Raw genomic sequence first — 20,033 nt, 5'->3', positions numbered from 1 at the left:
CATCAAAAATTTTTCCCAGTCCTTTACTATTTAAAACTAGACTGCAATGAACATTATAAACTTTATTCTGACACACAGGGTTTCTTCAAGCATACATCTAGGAGTGGAGCTTTCACATTGTGACTGTAACATCACTCTACGGGCGCATCACTTACACTACCAGCTGAGTTGTTTTGCTTGCCAATTTAAATGTATGACAGTGTGTCTTACCTTGGTTTTGATTTATATTTCCTTTGTTACTGCTAACGTTGAGCAGCAAATATGAAAAACAAAAACCACATAAATGCCTTCTGGATTTCTTGGAAGGTTGTTTTCTTTTTGTCTTACTGACTTGTATCACTTATTTTTATACCATGGATACTAACCCTTCATTGTGTATATATCACAGATATTTTCTCATAGTCTAGGTCAAAGCTTCTTAAGTTATGGGTCAAAACCTTGTATGAGGTAACATAACTAAATGTAGAGATTATGAGAAGTTTGTCAACAGAAGGTTTCTAAACACACACAGCCACGGAATTCAAAACCAAGCGTGTCCCCGAGTCCCCGGTGTCGGCCGCGCTCATCCCTGCACAGGGCTGCTGCGGCTTCAGCCTCGGCTCGACTCAGGCAGCCTGCACTTTGCACTGCACAAGCGTCCCCACACAACAGCCATGAAGGCTGCCGGACACACGTCCGCTCAGACAGACTGCAGTGTTTTCACTGCACAGTTAGCTTTCTGCTCTAGGAGAAACAGAACGGAAAGCACTGACTACTATTATCTCCCTACTTCTCAGTCTCTAAGTATCAAATTGGGATGAGTTTGGATTTATCATGTTCCAGAAGTGTACAAGCTGTTGGCATTGCAACATGGCACGGCTGTTTTCAAATGTGTTGAGCCAAAGATTCATGTCCAGCAGTGAGACAAACAACCATGTCTATCTCATTACCATGCAAATTTGCTTGTCTTAATAAATGGTAAATGTTTATGTATACCAAATATTTGTTTTAAAGTCAATTTCTTCACAATTTATCAGTAGGAGATTTGCTTATATATTTTAACTTTCTTATTTTCAGATTTTTTTTTTTTAAGACACAGTCTCACACTGTAGCCCAGGCTGGCCTGGAATTCACTGTATAGGCAGGCTGGCCCCAAACTCAGCTCCTGCCTCATGTCCAGCTAGCTGTATACCTATATACCTGGAGTTGCAGAAACTTAGATTAAGTGTTTTATTTTATTACTGACAACTTCAACTAAAAAATGGAACCAGTTCTAGTTCAAAAGGGTAAGAGTTGAGCAGGGCGTGGTGGCACGTGTTTTTAATCCCAGCACTTGAGAGGCAGAGGTAGGAGGAGCACCATGAGTTAGACGCCACCCTGAGACTACATAGTGAATTCCAGGTCTGCCTGGGCTAGAGTGAGACCCCACCTCAAAAAACAGAGTTCATATATTAATGCTACTCTCTGGGTAGAGAATCTTCTCTTTTCAGATGGTAGTGACCTTGGGATGACTCAGAAGGTATCATGGTGCTGGAAAGAAGTGACTAGAGTACTGAGTAACATCTCGATCACACCTTCCAAGGCTCAGGGTCTAATGCGGAAGAAGTGGCAGAAAGAATGGAAGAGCCAAAGGAAGGGTAGGACTCCTTACAACGTGCTCCCTCCCTCCAGACATAAAATGGCCTGGATATCCATGGCCTAGCAGTGCCTGACACTACCTACATAAGACCATCATAAGAGGAGGAAAAGATCATGATATCAAAATAAAAGAGAGACTGATTGAGATGGGGAGGGGATATGATGGAGAATGGAATTTCAAAGGGGAAAGTTGGGGGGGAAGGAAGGGCATTACCATGGGATTTTTTTTATAATCATGGAAAATGTTAATAAAAACTGAGAAAATAAATAAAACAAACAAACAAACAAAAAACAGAGTTCAGTCTTGCACAATTTTAAGACATGGTTAAGATATGCATCCCCCCAACCCCCCCCCCAGAAAAAAAACAAGGAGATGAGCAGCGAGTGCCTTCTGAAGGCAAGTAAGACGAAACAGGAGGTCGGTCCTAGTGCAGGCAGCAGCGCTACAAGAAACAGACACAGAAGCCCTAGAAAACTCAGCCAACCAAATGTCGAAGCTACAATGTCAAGGGGGCGCATACGCCTGGAGTTCGTCTGCAGTGGCTGATGGCCCTGGCACGCCCATTCTCTCTCTCTTAATAAATAATTTTTTTTTTAAGTTAGCACTTGTTGCAGTCAGCTTCATGTATCTGGACAAACATCCGACCAAAAACTACTCATGCAAGGAAAGGGGCTTATTTCAGACTTACAAATTTCAGGGGAACACCATCAATAGCTGGTTCACTTCCATACATCCAAACACAGAAACACCATCAAACAAGCAGAGCTCTAACTGCTCTTATTATACCTCACGGCTGGACTTGCAATCTGCCACCCAGTGACATGCCCCTTTCTACTAAAGCTCCACCCTCTGAAGACTCAGATTCAATCCACATTTAAACCACTGCAGAACTATGTCTGGATTGGATGCTGGCTGGCGCAGGATGAGAGAGGAACTGATGGCATGTTCCACATGCAACTTCATTCATAAACGGCCTAAAGACACTACCTGGGAACTCGTAAATGAGCACAGCACTGTCTACCCAAGATCTACACTTTTCTTCCACTTTAAAGAGATGTGAAAAGATCTGCTGAGGTATTTTTGCTATTAGTTCAACATTTAGGTTGATTATGCTATGGAATTCACCAATCTCTTTAATGTTTAAACTACTGGTCTAAAAGAATAAACAGTGCTCAAACGGCAAAAACACAAGAAAACCACTTACCATACGTGATCAACAGGAGGATAAAAGGGATGTTTCTGAACAGGTTTCTGATGGATTTTCGGTAGGAGTACTTCTCCGGAGGATTGTCCTGAAGAGCTGCTTGAGCCTGACTTGGTGGGAATGGAGGCTTTTCTTGGAATGCTGGAAACATGTGAAAAAGATTATGAATGAGTATAATATGTGGTTACATACAACATATAAATAAATATGTATGTATATATATATCTTTCTTAGCGAGCAGACAGAATTTTTTACTTTAAGTTTTAAAAAGCAGTAAAGGCCTTTCAAGGCAATTTATTTTTGGTTTTTTGAGGTAGGGTCTGGCCCTAGCCCAGGCTGACCTGGAATTCACTATGCAGTCTCAGGGTAGCCTTGAACTCACAACAATCCTCCTACATCTGCCTCCTGGGATTAAAGGCATGTGCCACCACGCCCGGACATTTCACTGATTTCTAAGTGAAAACTAATTTGGCATTATCAAAACTGAATAAAGCACCACCTTGCCCGCTGATCATTCCACTGTTAGTTAATCAAGATTAATGTTTGCTACCTCAAGGATTCCATTTCTAAATTGGATTCACTTTGAACTCAGTGACCTTCTAAGGTATCACAGAGTTGCTACATATCATGCCTCAATTACCATAGATTTTAGGTATCATGAAAAATGTGTGCCTTACAATTAATGAAATAGGGTGAATTAAAAAAAGAAAAAGGAAGTAAATAAATTCATTTAAAGATTTAAATTTAATAATTAGATTTTTTAAAGCAGGAACATTTTCTAGAAAATTCAAATTTTCACTTTTTTCTTCCTCCTCTGTCTCATGGCACTTTCTAATGTCTTCTTTCCTTTTTCTTTTTCCTTATGAGGAGAATTTCATTTTTCCTTGTTGGAAGAACCCTAGCTGTAGTTGGAAAGTGGCTAGATCGCTGCCTTTCCTTGTCAAGCATCATCATTTGAAAATTTCTAATTAATACATCTGCGAGTCTACATGAAGTTTAATAAACAAGATCTCTAGGAGAGAAGCCGAACATCAATACCAAACACAAAAATCCCAAGCATTATCAATACAACCAGACAGGTTTGAGAACGGTGTGTGTGTGGGGGGAATATGATGGTTCTCTAATTTTCCAATCTGTTGCTTACAATTACAAAAAATAAAGTTTTTCTTAATCAAACATTAACTATGGTATAACCAACACTTACCAAAGTAATCTACGTTATTAAAAAACTAATACATAATACAGCTAATATATGCGTCCATGTTTTGCAGAGCTCAAAACTAACTCAAGAGGAGATAGGACTCACAGATATGTGCTTGGCATGTCCTTACACTGGAGGACGGGAAGACAGAAAACACTTAAGTGCTGCGATTCTTCCTCTTCCTTGCTCCCTATCTGACGCTGCACTGTCAGGCTGCCTGCTGTCTGTTCCCAAAAGCCTCCTTGCATCCTAGTTAGATAGATGTTTCTTTTTATTAGCATTGGTAATACAAAGCTCACACAGTTGTAAAATGAAGTTTCAGGCTATAAAAAAAAAAAAAAAAAAAAAAACTATGGTTACAAGGTAGTCATGGGTATCTAGTGAGTTTTAATTCTCTTACTTAGGTTTTTATTTACTATGGTAAAACAAGTCTAAATGAAACAAGTATGAATTCAAAACTTCACACAAAAATGTAAACCAAGAGCTGGGAGTGGTGGCGAACGCCTTTAATCCCAGCACTCGAGAGGCAGAGGTAGGAGGATCGCCATACTACCCTGAGACTACATAGTGAATTCCAGGTCAGCCTGGGCCAGAGTGAAACTCTACCTCAAAATACAAAAACAAAACAAAATGTAAACCAAGTGTTGCATGTTCTCTCTCCTATGTGGATCCTAGCTACAAATGTTTGGACTGATAAGTGAGCTGGAATAAAACTCGGTAGCAGAAGGCAGTAAGCTGAAAAGGGCGGTAAGGGAGGGAAGAGAGGGGAGGACTTCAGGGGAGGGTATTGTATAAATGTAAGTAGAACAGACTACTGGGGGCGGAAAGGCCTCAGTCTAAGTGAGTCTGATGAAGAGATTGACTAAAGGAAGGATGGGGGAGGTTAATCAAAATTTAAGTGGGTACAAATGAGGCATATGTAAATCTACTTTTTTGAACAATGGTGCACCCAGAAACCATAGATTACTAGAAAATTTTCAGTGCCAGGGATGGGCTACCTTTCAGTGAGTTGTTGGCTAGTGAGGTCCTTGATGCCCCCAAAACATTGCAGGCTGTTGTCAAGGCTCTTGGTTTTCTATCAGGAATAGATAGTAAGACCCTATTGCTGAAGACTCCACATACTTGGGCTGAAAGGTCACTGAAAAATCTTGCTGGAGCTGAGCTGAAGACCTCTTCCCTATAGACCAGCTGACAGAAAGCTGGGGAAAAAAAAAAAACAAACAAAAAAAAAACACCTATGCTACATGCAGCTCCATGGGAGAGAGAGAAATCACCAGTGGAGATAAACAACAGTGAACACTGCAAGCCTTATATTTGGCCAGCCAGGCCAAATGAGCCAGTGGGTACAATAATGCCATGTCTGTTATGGGGAAAACCAACCACTCTCTAATTAGACCAGAGGTCACAGACCTGCTCCATGGGGTGGTGGTGGGGGATACATGCCTGGTACTGAAAGCCTATGACAGGGAAGTCATGAGCCCTAGGGGTGTAACGTCTGCTGCTGTCTGGCTAGGTAGGTATACCATGCTCACCAAACTGCCCAGTAAGCACTTCTCTTAATGTTCATACCCATATATTAATGCTATTCTCACTTGTAGTTAGAGAACCTTCTCTTTTCAGATGGCAGTGACCTTGGGATGACTCAGAAGGCACCATGGTGCTGAGAAGTGACAGAGGAGTGCTCAACACTGAAATATCTTTATCACACCTCCAAGACTCAGGGTCCATTGCAGAAGAGGGGCTGGAAAGAATGTAAGAGCCAAAGGAAGGGTAGGACTCCTTACAACGTGCTCCTGCAGACACAAAATGGCCTGGATATCCGTGACCTCACAGTACCTGACACTACCTACACAAGATCATCATAATAGGAGGAAAAGATGATGACATCAAAATAAAAGAGAGACTGATTGAGAGGGGGAGGGGATATGATGGAGAGTGGTGTTGTGAAGGGGAAAGTGAGGAGGAAGGGAATTATCAGGGTTTATTGTCTAAAATTATGGAAGTTGTCAATAATGAAAAAGTAAAAATGATGGACTGGAGGTATGGCTTAGCAGTTAAGACATTTGTCTGCAAAACCAAAGGACCCAGGTTCGATTCCCCAGGACCCATGTAAGCCAGATGCACAATGGGGTGCACGCATCTGGAGTTTGTTTGCAGTGGCTAGAGCCCTGGTGCACCCATTCTCTCCTCCCTCTTCCTCTCTGTCAAATAAATAAATAAAGATTATTTTAAAAATAAATGAAAATGAAAACAATTCTTATCAGTCTTTAACCCCATTAGATTTATCCTGAATACAGGTGTTGTCTTCTCGGTACAGACGGTTGCGATCATGTCCTGGTAAAATGCAGCTCACGCTGGTAGCGCTATGCTGCGGAAAGTCAGACTGAACTCCGCAAGAAGAGGAACAAGAGCACCGGTGATGAGCTTGCTCATCTTGGAAGCCACTGCAAAGGGAAAAATGGCTTTCCTACTTTCCTCTGAAACTGAAAAATGGATTCTACTCTTCCCTCCACCAGAAATGTATGCCAATCAAAGAACCAAGTACCGACACGGCTGTTGCCCTGCATGCGGGGATCAGACACATGATGCTGTGAATGAACCAGGAGCACTGGTGCTTCTCCTCCAGGGAGCAGCAAACCTCCCAGCCACCTGTCCCTCTGGAAATCAGAATATCACACTCTCTTTCTAGTTCACTATCTGTCCACACATGAATCCAAGAGATACCATACACTGCCTATTAAAAGACAAACGCTCATTTAACTTCTGTCTCTGGGGCTGGAGAGGTGGCTTTAGTGAGTAAGGCACCTGTGTGCAAAGCCAAAGGACCCAAGTTTGATTCTCCAGGCCCTCCTAAGCCAGATGCACAGGGTGGAGCACGCGTCTGTAGTTCATGTGCAGTGGCTGGAGGCCCTGGCACGGCCATATTCTCAATCTCTCTCAAAAATAAATTAAAACAAAACAAAACAAAACAAACAAACTTTTGCCTCTGCTCCATTCTGCTGTATAACCAAGGAAGTCAATTCTTCTTCTCCATAAAATGGAAATAACAGTAACAAGTTATCAAGAATGTTGCACAAGCCAGACATGATGGCACACACCTTTGATCCCAGCACTTGGGAAACAGAAGTGGGTGGATTCCTGAGAGTTTGAGGCCACCCAGAGACTGCACTGTGAATTCCAAGTCAGCCTGCACTAGAGAGACACTACCTCAAAAACAAACAAACAATTGCACAAAATATTGTAAAATAACTGTAATCATCAAGTATTACACAAAATGTTTTTTGTGTTTTCAGATTAACCACTGGGACCTAATGAAATTACAAAGATTTTGCACCGCAAAGGACACAGTGAAAAAAGCAAAGAGGCAACCTACAGAATGGGAAAAAATCTTCGCCAGCTATATATCTGATAGAGGATTAATATCTAGGATATACAAAGAACTCAAAAAGTTAACTAATAAAGAATCAAACAGGCCAATCAAAAAATGGGCTAAGGAGCTAAATAGAGAGTTCTCAAAGGAAGAAATACGAATGGCATATAAGCACCTAAAAAAATGTTCTACGTCACTAGTCATCAAGGAAATGCAGATTAAAACTACATTGAGATTCCACCTCACTCCTGTCAGATTGGCCACCATCATGAAAACAAATGATCATAAATGTTGGCGGGGATGTGGAAAAAAAGGAACCCTTCTGCACTGCTGGTGGGAATGCAATCTGGTCCAGCCATTGTGGAAAACAGTGTGGAGGTTCCTAAAGCAGCTAGAGATTGATCTACCATATGACCCAGCTATAGCACTCCTAGGCATATATCCAAAGGACTCATCTCATTTCCTTAGAAGTACATGCTCAACCATGTTTATTGCTGCTCAATTTATAATAGCTGGGAAATGGAACCAGCCTAGATGTCCCTCAACAGATGAGTGGATAATGAAGATGTGGTACATTTATACAATGGAGTTCTACTCAGCGGTAAAGAAAAATGAAGTTATGAAATTTGCAGAAAAATGGATGGACCTGGAAAGTATTATACTAAGTCAGGTAACCCAGGCCCAGAAAGCCAAGCGCCACATGTTCTCCCTCATATGGGGATCCTAGCTACAGATGACTGGGCTTCTGTGTGAGAATGAAAATACTTAGTAGCAGAGGCCAGTAAGTTGAAAAGGAGACATAAAGGGTGGAGAAAGGAAGGGAGGAGGATACTTAATAGGTTGATATTGTATATATGTAATTACAATGATTGTAATGGGGAGGTAATATGATTGAGAATGGAATTTCAAACGGGAAAGTGTGGGGGTGGGGAGGGAGGGAATTACCATGGGATATATTTTATAATCATGGAAAATGTTAATAAAAATTTTAAAAAAAAAATGTTTTTTGTGTTTTGTTTTGTTTGTTTTAGGCAAGGTCACACTTGAGCCCAGGTTGACCTGGAAGTCACTCTGTGGTATAGGCTCTCCTTGACTCCTACCTAGGCCTCTGGAAGGCTGGGATCATAGGCATGAGCCACCATGCCTGGCTTAGATTTGCTTCAATACTTTGTTATACTATTAAATAATACAAGAAAAAAAACTACTTTTTCAGTAGTTTTTACACTACAACTATGCCACTCCCTAACTAAGTAGAAACATACAAACCAAGGAGCAGACTGGGTATGTCTAAACAGTCCACACACTACTGAGGGACCACTCTGTTCTCTGTCTAGGGGACAATGTAGATGTGCGCTGCGTTTCCTATACCTGGGTCGTGCAGCCCATCTACCTAGTCTCTACTGAAACACTCTGGAGCCTTTACCAGATATTTCTCGGAAAGCTGAAGATTTCACAATCAAAGAATTTCCTGTTGCTAATATATTCATGGTAAAAGTTAACATATAAATCTAAACCCTTCAAGTATAATACAGTTTAATTATAAATGTTAATGATTAAAAGATGGCTTTTTAACTTCATAGTGCCTTTCCCAGCAAAATACACCTAAGATACACTGAGTGCCTAAAGGACACTATTATAGCTATGCTAGCAGTGATATTAATAAGCACTATGCTTTCTGGGTATGGTAGCACACACCTTTAATCCCAGAACTCGGAGGCAGAGGCAGGAGGATCACCGTGAATTTGCGGTCACACTGAGGCTACATAGTGAATTCCAAGTCAGCCTGGATGGGAGTGAGGCCCTACCTCGAAAAACCAAAACAAAGCAAAAAAAAAAAAAAAAAAGCACTGTGCTTGACCTACCTTTTCCCCTGAAACCAAAACTGCTTCCCCTTGAAAATAAACTTAAAAATAAAGCAGACCTTCCCAAAGCCTCTTCCAAGCTGGTGCTGGCTGCTTGCAGCTGACTCTGACTGACTGCTTCAAGAGACAGGCCCCGACGAGCACTCAGGGACGGAGGGAGGCAGCCGGGCTTGGCTGAAGTGGCCTAGCAAGCAGACAGTGGCCACAGTGTGAGATTCTGCTGCTGGCCAGGATCATTCGCTGGTCAACATTTTCAGAACCAGCTACTTTTAAATGGGGCTCTCAAGGAAGATGCGAGGGTCAATGGCAGGCAGTAGCCCATGCGCGCCACTGCAGAGCACGGCAGAAACTCGCTCCCGGCTGGGCAAGGGTAAGATGCAGACGTACAGATGGACACAGCAAGAGGCAGTAATAGGCTTGAAACCAGTACTTATCAGGAAGAAATAATTAGTAGGGAGCTAAATGAGCGGGCTAGTCTTCAAATCCTTTAGAAAATGAACATACTTGCAACGGCCCATGACATACCCGAGGGCTGAGCCATCGGCACGGAGCAGCACAGGGTGTGCCGGGAACGGAACGAGCAAGTGGCATTTTAGATGCTGTCGACGCAACTCTGCAGGGTCAGTTATTCCCATGTGCTCGCCATGCGTTTATCTAAGCTTTAGGGGAAACAATGCACTTACCAACTACTGTTAAAATAAATAAAAGTGTGGAGACACCTGCTGTTCCATAAAACATGATGCTGATGTTATTAGCCAGGTCACTTGTATTCTGTGTGTTGGGCACCAAAACAGGTGGTAACAAAAAGCCAACTGCAGCTCCAAGCTGTAAAACAAATGCTCCTGTTAAGAGAGTATTAGGAAACAAAAGGAAATGGCAGCAGTCGATAGAACATAAAGGTTTGCTATAAAGCCTAAACATTTTTTTCCCCAACTTTTGTATTGTTAAAGGAAATTTGCTGACAAACCTTTCTCCTATATCCGATAAAGAAATAAAAAAAACTGTTAAAACAGAGAAAATACTTCTGAATCATATATCTGATAAGAGACTAATATCCATTACAATTTGACATTAAAAAGATATGAATCCTGGGCTGGAGAGATGGCTTAGTGGTTAAGCGCTTGCTTGTGAAGCCTAAGGATCCCGGTTCGAGGCTCGGTTCCCCAGGTCCCACATTAGCCAGATGCACAAGGGGGTGCACGCATCTGGAGTTCGTTTGCAGAGGCTGGAAGCCCTGGCACTCCCATTCTCTCTCTCTCCCTCTACCTGTCTTTCTCTCTGTATCTATCGCTCTCAAATAAAAAAAAAAAAAAAAAAAAGATATGAATCCCAGTTGAAAAGTGGACCAAGAGCCAGGCATGGTGGTGCACGCCTTTAATTCCAGCATTCAAGAGGCAGAGGTAGGAGGATTTCCATGAGTCCAAGGCCAGCCTGAGTCTAAAGAGTGAATTTCAGGTCAGGCAGGGCTAGATCAAGACCCTACCTCCAAAAACAAAAACAAAACAAACAAAAAAAAGTGGACCAAGGACTCGAACAGATATTTCTTTTTCTTTTTTATTTTGTTTCGTTTTGAAGATAGGGTCTCGCTCTAGCCCAGGCTGACCTGGAATTCACTATGTAGTTTCAGGGTGGTCTCGAGCTCACAGCGATCCTCCTACCTCTGCCTCCCAAGTGCTGGGATCAAAGGTGTGTACCACCATGCCTGGCTTGAACAGGTATTTCTCCAAAGAAGATATACAAATAGACAAGCACATGAAGAAAAGGTTTAATATCATGTCTCAGGGAAGTACAAATCAAAACCACAATGAGATTTCATCTTATACCCATAGACAGCTGTAGTCATAAAAGAAAATAACAAGTGTTGACAAGAATGTAGGAAAAAATGGAACCTTTGTATATTGTTGGTAGGACTGTTCAAATAGTACAGTCACTGTGGGCAACAGTTTAACTGAAATTTACCATGTGCTCTACAATTCAATTTGTAAGTCTATATTGGAAAAACTGAAAACAGGTATTCAAACAATTATTCATGAATATTCATAGGAGCCTTGTTGCCAAATCCAAAATATGGCACTACTCTAATGTTTATCAACGGATGAATGCATAAGCACAACGTGGTGTGCCTGTACAACGCAATCCTGTTCTCCCGTGGAAAGGAGTGAAGCGCCAGTGTAGTGCTGTAACAGACCAACCGTGGAAGCTTGAGAGAAAGGCACCTTCAAAAGGTCACAGACCATGATTCCGTTTACGTGCACCAGTCAGCATGGGCAGATTTACACAAGAAGCAAGCACACGAGAAATTCCCGAGGGGACGGCTTAGTGCGTCTTCCCTACGGCCACGTGAAAATGTTCTGGCACTAGAGAGATGATGGCTGCACAACACTGTGAATGTACTAAATGCCACTCAACTGAACACTTTAGGATTTCACCTCAATTGAGAAAATAAGAGAGGGCGGGGGACATGGCTTAGCCTTTAAAGGCATTTTCTTGCAGAACCTAAGGGCCCAGGTTCAATCCCTCAGTACCCATGTAAAGCCAGATATACAAAATGGTACATGCATCTGGATGGAGTTCCTTTGCAGCTATAAGAGGCTCTAGCACACCCATTCTCATTCATCCTCTCTCTCCGTCTGTTTGTAGGTAGATGGCTTAGTGGTTAAGTGCTTGCCTGTGAAGCCTAAGGACCCCATTTCGAGGCTCAATTCCCCAGGACCCACATAAGCCAGATGCACAAGGTGATGCATACATCTTGAGTTTGTTTGCAGTGGCTGGAGGCCCTGGCACGCCCATTCTCTCTCTCTCTCTCTTTCACTCTCTCTCTCTGCCTCTTTCTCTGTCTGTTGCTCTTAAATAAAATAAAGTTAAATTAAATTAAAAATTTTATCAAAAAAGGTGACCCAAGTATTTGGTGTTTGTGGAAGAAAGAGGCCCTGTTACCCACATGTGAGCCCACACCCCCCAAAACAAAGGAGGTAAATTAAAATATTAAAACTAAAAGAAAGTAAGCCCAAGCCAGTCATGATGGTACACACTTTTAATCCTAGCACTCAGGAGGCTGAGGTAGGAGGATTGCCAGGAGTTCAAGGTTAGCCTAAGGCTACAGAGTGAGTGCCAGGTCAGCCTGGGTGAGAGTAAGACCTTGCCTCAGAAAAAAAGAAAAGAAGGATGAATATGATAATCACAAGAAGAGAAATGCAATTAAAAATTAAGTAGGCTTGCCTGAGATACCTAAGAAATCATGTTCAAATCTCCAGCTCCCACGTAGCCAGATGCACAGCGGCACAAGTGTGCAATGTCACACATGCGCCACAAGAGGGCGCGTGTGCCTGGAGTTTGTTCACAGCAGCCTGAAGGTCCTGGAGAGCCCATTGTGTGTGTCTCTCTCTGTCTGTTTCTCCCTCTCTCTCTCAAAAATAAAAAATAATTAAGTAGGTACAATGGTAGAGATGTATGATTTGGGGGAACATGGTGATGAGGTAAAAACAGTAACATTTACCAAATATATGTGTTCCTTTCCAAAAAAGCTGAAGACAGATGACAAGGAGATTCCAAGACCGTGGAAACAGCGCAGTGCTCCAGACTGCAAAGACCATGCAGTGTACTATTATCTAGAGCAGAACTATCTGCAGAGAAAGGACTACAGTGGGAATTATGCCAAACAACAGATGTACAGCCCAACTAACCCACCGGGGCATATTCTCACTCTCGATAGGACAGTACTTTGTAGTAGCACCTTGCCTAAGTGTAAGGCTCAAGAGGACCTTCTGGAGGAGAAAGGGTCTGAAAAAGAAACTGGAGTTGGCAAAGGGAAGTGTTCTAAGCTACAAGGACATGGTATACAAAGGCCACAGAGTGGAAAACAAGACCTTGTGAGAAGCCATCCCCATGCAATCTGGCTCGGAGCAGAAAGCTAGCCAGAGGCAGATCTGGGGTCTCAGATGTCACAGAGTTTGAACTTTAACCTAAGGACAAGGCAAGTGGCAAAGCGGCAAGGGAATGGTCTGGGCAGATCTACACAACAGAGAAAGACTGGCCAGCACAGAGATGAGTCTAAAACTTATTTGTTAATTTATTGTATTTTTGAGAGCCTTACAGTGTGACAGCTATCCAGACCATGTGGCTATTATCAAAACTACAACCAAGCAGTGGGGAAGAGACATGAACAGTGAGCATGTAAATAGACATTGACAAATGCTGTAGGACAATTAAAACTTAATGTGAAGAGGGAGTGACGGAGTAACTCTAAATGGGACCAAGAAATGCCATGAGCTATTTTATGAATTTAAAGAGAGTTGAGCAACATTGGGAATGCAATCATATGATCTCAAAAGGAAGAATATTCTAGGCCCAGGGGATGTTTCTTCAAAGGTCTTTGCACATGTGCAAGCTTGGTGTAGTTTATGAAACCAAAGAAGATGCGTTACAAAAGAACTGGACTTCAGAGTAAACCGCTTATGTTTTAAGTATTATGGGAAATCAGTGGCAAATTAAAAACATAGAACGACACATTATGATCCATATTTTCAAAGGTTCTTGCTGGTTAGAGAGCTGCAGTGGAGATGCGAACTTCATAGCTGCCATTCAGGAGCCAGGTAGACTTGAATGCAAGCAAGCTGAACCGTGGGAAATTGTTTCCTTCCTCAATCTCTCTGCCTCCCAAATGGAGACACTAGTAGTTCTCACCGCACAGTAGTAAATGACACAATGCAAACATACGTGTTCGCAGTAAGTAAGTTCTTAGCATGTAGGTGCTCAATAATGCTGAATATTATGAAGAATGGCCACTCCGTGAGTGAAGCTGAGGATGCATACGCAGGAGTAACAGGTGACTGCAGTTATGGGCGTCAAGGAAAGGATGAAAACACTTACGACCCAGAAACGTGCTGCAGGACAGAAGTCACTTTTAAGTAAATGCTTCCACTTATTATCCATAAAACTAAGAATCCACAGGATTGATAATATTTTTGTCTTGCTTATTAACTATTAATCTTGAATATAGCTTCGCAAATGTCAACATAAACTATTTTGGGTACACAGCAACTGGTTCAAGTTACCCTTCTATACTTTGAGAAAAAAGAGATAAATCTAAAGAACTAAGCACAGTCTTGTTGGGTATTTTAAATAAAAATGTGACCTAGACACAAATGAGAAAATAAGAAATAAGAAGGGCTGGAGAGATGGCTTAGCGGTTAAGCGCTTGCCTGTGAAGCCTAAGGACCCTGGTTCGAGGCTCGGCTCCCCAGGTCCCACGTTAGCCAGATGCACAAGGGGGCGCACACGTCTGGAGTTCATTTGCAGAGGCTGGAAGCCCTGGCGCGCCCATTCTCTCTCTCTCCCTCTATCTGTCTTTCTTTCTGTGTCTGTCGCTCAAATAAATAAATAAATAAATTTTTTTTTAAAAAAAGAAGTAAGAAAGCAGCATAATTTTGTTACATGGCGACATGCAGCACTATCTGTATAAGGACAGGTGACTATTCTCTTTAAATTGAATGAACACCCAGTATCGTGTACATGTCAGAGGGTCCCATATGCAGACCTTAAATTGCAATAAGAAAATTAGTGTGCAAATTTGAGCTGAGCATGGCAGCGCACACCTTTAATCCCAGCACCCAGGAGGCAGAGGTAGGAGGATCACCATGAGTTCGAGGCCACCCTGAGATTTTGTAGTGAATTCCAGGTCAGCCTGGGCTAGAGTGAAACCCTACCTCGAAAGAACAAAAATTAAAAAAAGAAAATTAGCGTGCAAATTTAAAAAGCACAAACAGAGCTGGAGAAATGGCTCAACAGTTAAAGGCTTTTGCTTGTAAGGCCTGAAAGTCTGGCTTTGATTCCCCAGTACCCACCTAAAGCCAGATGCACACAGTAGCACATGCAACTGGAGCTCCTCTCTCTCTCTCTCTCTCTCTCTCTCACACACACACACACACATTCTCTCTCTCTCTCTCTCTCTCTGTCTCTCTACCCCCTTCAAATAAATAAATATATATATTTTTTAAATGGGGCTGGGGAGATGGTTCAGCAGTTCAAGGCACTTGCTTGCAAAGCCTGAGGGTCCAGGACTCAATTCCCCAGTACCCAGGTGAAGTCAGATACACAAAGTGGCACATGATCTGGAGTTTGTTTGCAGCCACAATAGGCCATGGCGCACCACATTCATACACTCAAATAAGTAAATATTTATTTCTATTTTTTTAATAAGAAAGTGAGCAAGAGAGGGAGACCTGGTGCCTCAGGGCCTCCAGCCATGTGTGCCATCTTTTTAAAAAATTATTTATTTATTAGAGAGTAAGAAAGAGTAGGTATGCCAGGGCCTCTAGCCACTGCAAACAAACTCCAGATGCATGTGCCATCTTGTGCATCTGACTAACATGGGATCTGGGAAATTGAACTTAGGTCCTTAGGCTTCGCAGGCAAGCACCTCAACCACTAAGCCATCTCTCCAGCATGTGCCATCTTGTGCACATGTGACCTTACATGCTTGTGTCATTTTGTCTGTCTGGCTTATGTGGGATCTGGAGAGTTGAATATGAATCCTTAGGCTTTGCAAGCAAGGATTAACTGCTAAACCATGTCTCCAGCCCAAATATTTTTTTAAATTTTTATTAGCATTTTCCATGATTATAAAAAAATCAAATAAATATTTTTTAAAAAATCAAAATAAACAGGGGCTGGCCAGGCGTGATGGCACAGCCTTTAATCCCAGCACTTGGGAGGCAGAGGTAGGTGGATCACCGTGAGTTCAAAGCCACCCTGAGACTACATAGTGAGTTCCAGGTCAGCCTGGACTAGAGTGAGACCCTACCTCGAAAAACCAAAATAAATAAATAAATGAATAGAGGCTGGAGAGGGACAGCTTAGCGGTTAAGGCGTTTGCCTGCAAAGCCAAAGGACCCAGGTTCAATTCCTCAGGACCCCTGTTAGCCACATGCACATGGGGTGCATGTGTCTGGAGTTTGTTTGCAGCAGCTGGAGCTGGCTCTCCCATTGTCTCTAATAAATAAATAAAAATAAAACATTAAAAAAAATATTGTTGAGAGGACTGGACTCAGTAATACTGTGACTTCCATCTTATCAGAACTTCTGTTTAACATGCATTTATGTATACTCACGTGTAAGTGCCTGGCTCTGTCTGAACAGACTAACAAGTACAACATGGTTTGTTCACAATGAACAATATGAAAAAAAACTTCCTTTTGCAAGGAGCCCAACGGTAACACCCATGCAAGGCTAGTTCATTACTGGCCTGACACGCGCTCTGTGCTAAGCTTATACGGCCCATACAGTTGGTCAGCTTGTAAGTATTTTCAAAGCAAGAGGACAAATATCGTCACTTTACACTGAGTGCAAGTTCTGTTCTTACGAAGAAATTAAAGACCGTCTTTAAGACTGTTACTCTGAATGACTCTCTCTCCTCTTCATGGGCAGATCAATGCTCCCTAGCGCCCATTCAGTATACCTACCCCACACAGCCTAGCCCAAGTAGCCCCGAATGGTCTCAGATAGGTAGCTCATGATGCCCTCCAGCCTCCAGCTCCCAAGTTGCAAGGGTACAGGCACTTGCCACTCCTGCAGGTTTATGCCATGTTGGGCATGAAACCCTGGGCACTGTACCGACTGAGCTACATACCCAGCACCCTGGTCCTTTCAAGGACGCCACATCCCCCCACCCTTACCTGATTGCCCAGCACTGCAGTGGCACAAGCCGTGGACACCTCCTTGGGTCCAAACCACACCGAGGCGATGCAGGAGGGCAAGCCCAGGATGAACACCTGGGCCACGGAGCACAGGCACTGGCCCAACAAGGTGACCCAGAAGAGATGCGGCTGCACGCTGCCGCACTTGACCCACGCGCCCAGGCAGTTGAGGCCCGAGCCCAGCAGGGCGGTGAGCCGCAGGCCCCGGGTGTCCAGCAGCCAGGTGGCCGGGAAGATGAGGGGCACGTAGGCCAGCATGTACACCATGGACAGCCAGTCGATGTGCAGCAGGGACACGCCGTAGAAGCCCTGGAACACGTTGCTGATGATGCTGTACTGGATCCACTGGAAGGCGTTCACCAGCGAGTACAGGCTGAAGACGAGCAGCACCACGAAGCGCCGCGCCGACAGCGCCGTGCGCGGCCGCCGCGCGCCCCCGGGCCCCGGGCCGTCCTCCCCCGCGCCCGCGCCCGCGGCGGGCAGCAGCCGGGCCTGCGTCTCCTCCTCCGGGGCCAGCAGCGTCCGCGGCCCGCCGGGGAGGTCCGCAACGACCCCGTTCGGGGACACGTCGCCCGCCTCGGCTCCGTGCAGCGGCCCCGCGCTCCCCTCCCCGGCGGGGGCGCCCCCCGGCACCGGAAGGTAGCCGTTCACCAGCGGGTGCTTGGGCGCCTCGGCCAGCCCCTCCTCAGTGTCCGGCCGCGCCATGGGCCCCGGCTCCCCGTCGCCGCGCTCCCGGCCCCGCCACGCCGCCTCCGCGGCCCCGGGAGCTCAGGCGAGCCCGTCCTCCGCGCGCCCCGCCAGGCCGCCCGGCGCGCCGGCCTGAGCCCGCCCCGCGTCTGTGCCGACGGCCAATCAGCGGGCGCCCTTGCCGGACGGGAGCCAATCAGAGAGCGGCTGGGAGGGGGCGGGATGAGCTGGCCGACGAGGAAGCCGGGCGCCGCGCTCGCCTCCCGACGGAGCGCGCCCGGGCGCACGGTGCGGTCCCGGCTGCCTGGGCGTGTCCAGTCCGGCCCGGGAAAGCCGCGTCGTCAGAAGCCGGCCCTGCCCCCACCGTGCACGCTGACCGCCGGCGCCAGCCCGATCACTCCTTCCTTTCTCCCTTCCCTTCCACCGACATCTGTAGCTCATAGTCTGTGGGCTCGCCCATCTGGGGCCCGGGGTGGGAGAGATACCCCGAAGCCTTGAGAGCTTGCTAGTCTACCGGGAAAGTCAGTCTGCTACTTCTTGGAACGTAATCTGTGAAGAAATAGGTCCCAGGTATGCATGAAAGTGAATATGGACACTGGCTCTGTATGTAGGATTCTTACTGCTGACACCTGGAACCTAAAACCTGAACACCTTTTTGTTGCATCTTACAATGTTATTTTTTGTTTATTTTTTATTTATTTGAGAATAACAGAGAAAGAGGCAGATAGAGGGAGAGTGGGCGCGCCAGGGCCTCCAGCCACTGCACACGAACTGCAGATGCATGTGCCGTCTTGTGCATCTGGCTTACATGGGTTCTGGAGAATCAAGCCTCGAACCTTGTCCTTAGGCTTCACAGGCAAGTGCTTAATCGCCAAGCCGTCTCTCCAGCCAACGATGTTATTTTTTTTATTTTTATTTTTTAACGATGTTATTTTTAAAGATTTATTTTTATTTATTAGAGACAGAGAGAGAATGGGCGCACCAGGGCCTCCAGTCACTGCAAACGAATTCCAGACACATGTGCCACCTTTTGTAGCTGGCTTACATGGGACCCGGAGAATCGAATCTGAGCCCTTAGGCTTCGCAGGCAAGCGCCTTAACTGCTTAGCCATCTCTCCAGCCCAATGTTACAATTTTTTTAAATGCATTTCTTTGCATGTGTATGCATGTGTGGTGTTATTCAGGTGTCCCCCATAAACTCGTGTGTTTAGAATGCTAGGTCCCCAGCTGATGGCAGTTTGGGAATTGGAGTCTCCCGAGAAACTGTGTTGTTGGGGGCAGGCTTGTGGGTGTTATAGCGAGCTTCCCCTGCCAGTGCGCACTCTCCAGCTGATGTTGACCAGCAGATGGTGTCCAGCCCCTGCTCAAGCCAGGATTTCCCCTGCCATCATGGAGTTTCCCCTCGAGTCTGTAAGCCAAAATAAACCCTTCGCTCCCATAAGCTGCTTTTGGGCCAGTGCTTTGTGCCAGCAACCAGAAGGTAACGGCAACAGTTTTGTATGGGAGTGTGTCTCTCAGGCAGCTGCAAATGAACTCCAGATGTGTGTGCTACTTTGTGTCCAGCCTCGTATGTGTGCTGGGGCATAGACCCTGGGCTGGTGGCCTTTGCAAGCAAGCACATTTAAGTGCTGAGCCATCTCCCAAGCCCTACGATATTTTGATCATGTAAGAAAATGGTACCTCTAGGCCCACGCCTTTAATCCCAGCCCTTGGAGGCAGAAGTAAGAGAAACACTGTGATTTCAAAGGCAGCCTAGGACTGCAGAGTGAGTTCCAGGTTAGCCTGGGCTAGAGTGAGACCTACCTTGAAAAAATAAAATAAAATAAAATAAAATAAAATAAAATAAAATAAAATAAAATAAAATAAAATACCATGTCCTAAATTTTATTTGTATTCCCCCCCCCCATTAACTTCTCCCTTCCTCTAGAATGAAGACTTCATAAGGTCAGGGTTGAAAGTTTTGTTACTTTTTGCTGCTACTATTTTGGGAAAACCTGTGACAAAACCTCCCGCATAAATGTTCAATAGATACTGAATTTATGAAGTTAATGAGCACTAGATTATTACTGAATACTTTAAATACTCTGTAAATAAATCCATTTCCTTATAAAATGTTTTTTAAATTTGTTTTATTTGTATTGACAATTTTTATATATGTGTATAATACATTTTGATTATAATCAACTCCTATTACCTTCTCTTTTCTCCCTCCCCCTGCCACTGAATCCCTTCTTCCCAGCTAATCCCTCTTCAAGTCTGTTGTGTGTGTGTGTGTGTGTGTGTGTGCACAGGTTAATTAGGGTGCTTGCATGGACACATGCAACTTACCAGTGCTGTGCCACTGAAGACAACGTCTCCCTCCTCCCCCAGCAACTCTCAAGTGCCCATAACTCCTCC

General features: G+C 44.5%; 1 protein-coding gene across 3 annotated transcripts in view; it reads right to left on the bottom strand.

Annotated features, from left to right (window-relative positions):
- Flvcr1 (FLVCR heme transporter 1) overlaps window positions 1–17,654 on the bottom strand; it is a 39,185-nt gene extending 21,531 nt beyond the window's left edge. Inside the window, exons 1-3 of one of the 3 annotated variants that reach the window (XM_012951884.2) lie at window positions 16,929–17,654; window positions 9,939–10,080; window positions 2,823–2,963 (exon numbers count right to left, since the gene is read on the bottom strand). In XM_012951884.2, coding sequence (XP_012807338.2) covers window positions 2,823–2,963; window positions 9,939–10,080; window positions 16,929–17,654 — 1,009 coding nt within the window. Of the gene's footprint in view, window positions 1–2,822; window positions 2,964–9,938; window positions 10,081–14,018; window positions 14,139–16,928 lie in introns of those variants that run through there. The other 2 variants (XM_045133088.1, XM_045133091.1) reach the window with 2 other exon arrangements.
- Window positions 17,655–20,033: the final 2,379 nt, after the last annotated feature.

Source organism: Jaculus jaculus, chromosome 1, assembly GCF_020740685.1.
Source record: "Jaculus jaculus isolate mJacJac1 chromosome 1, mJacJac1.mat.Y.cur, whole genome shotgun sequence".
NCBI lineage: Eukaryota > Metazoa > Chordata > Mammalia > Rodentia > Dipodidae > Jaculus > Jaculus jaculus.
The sequence above is the reverse complement of the archived record's forward strand: the minus strand, read 5'-3'. Positions and strand labels throughout refer to the sequence as shown.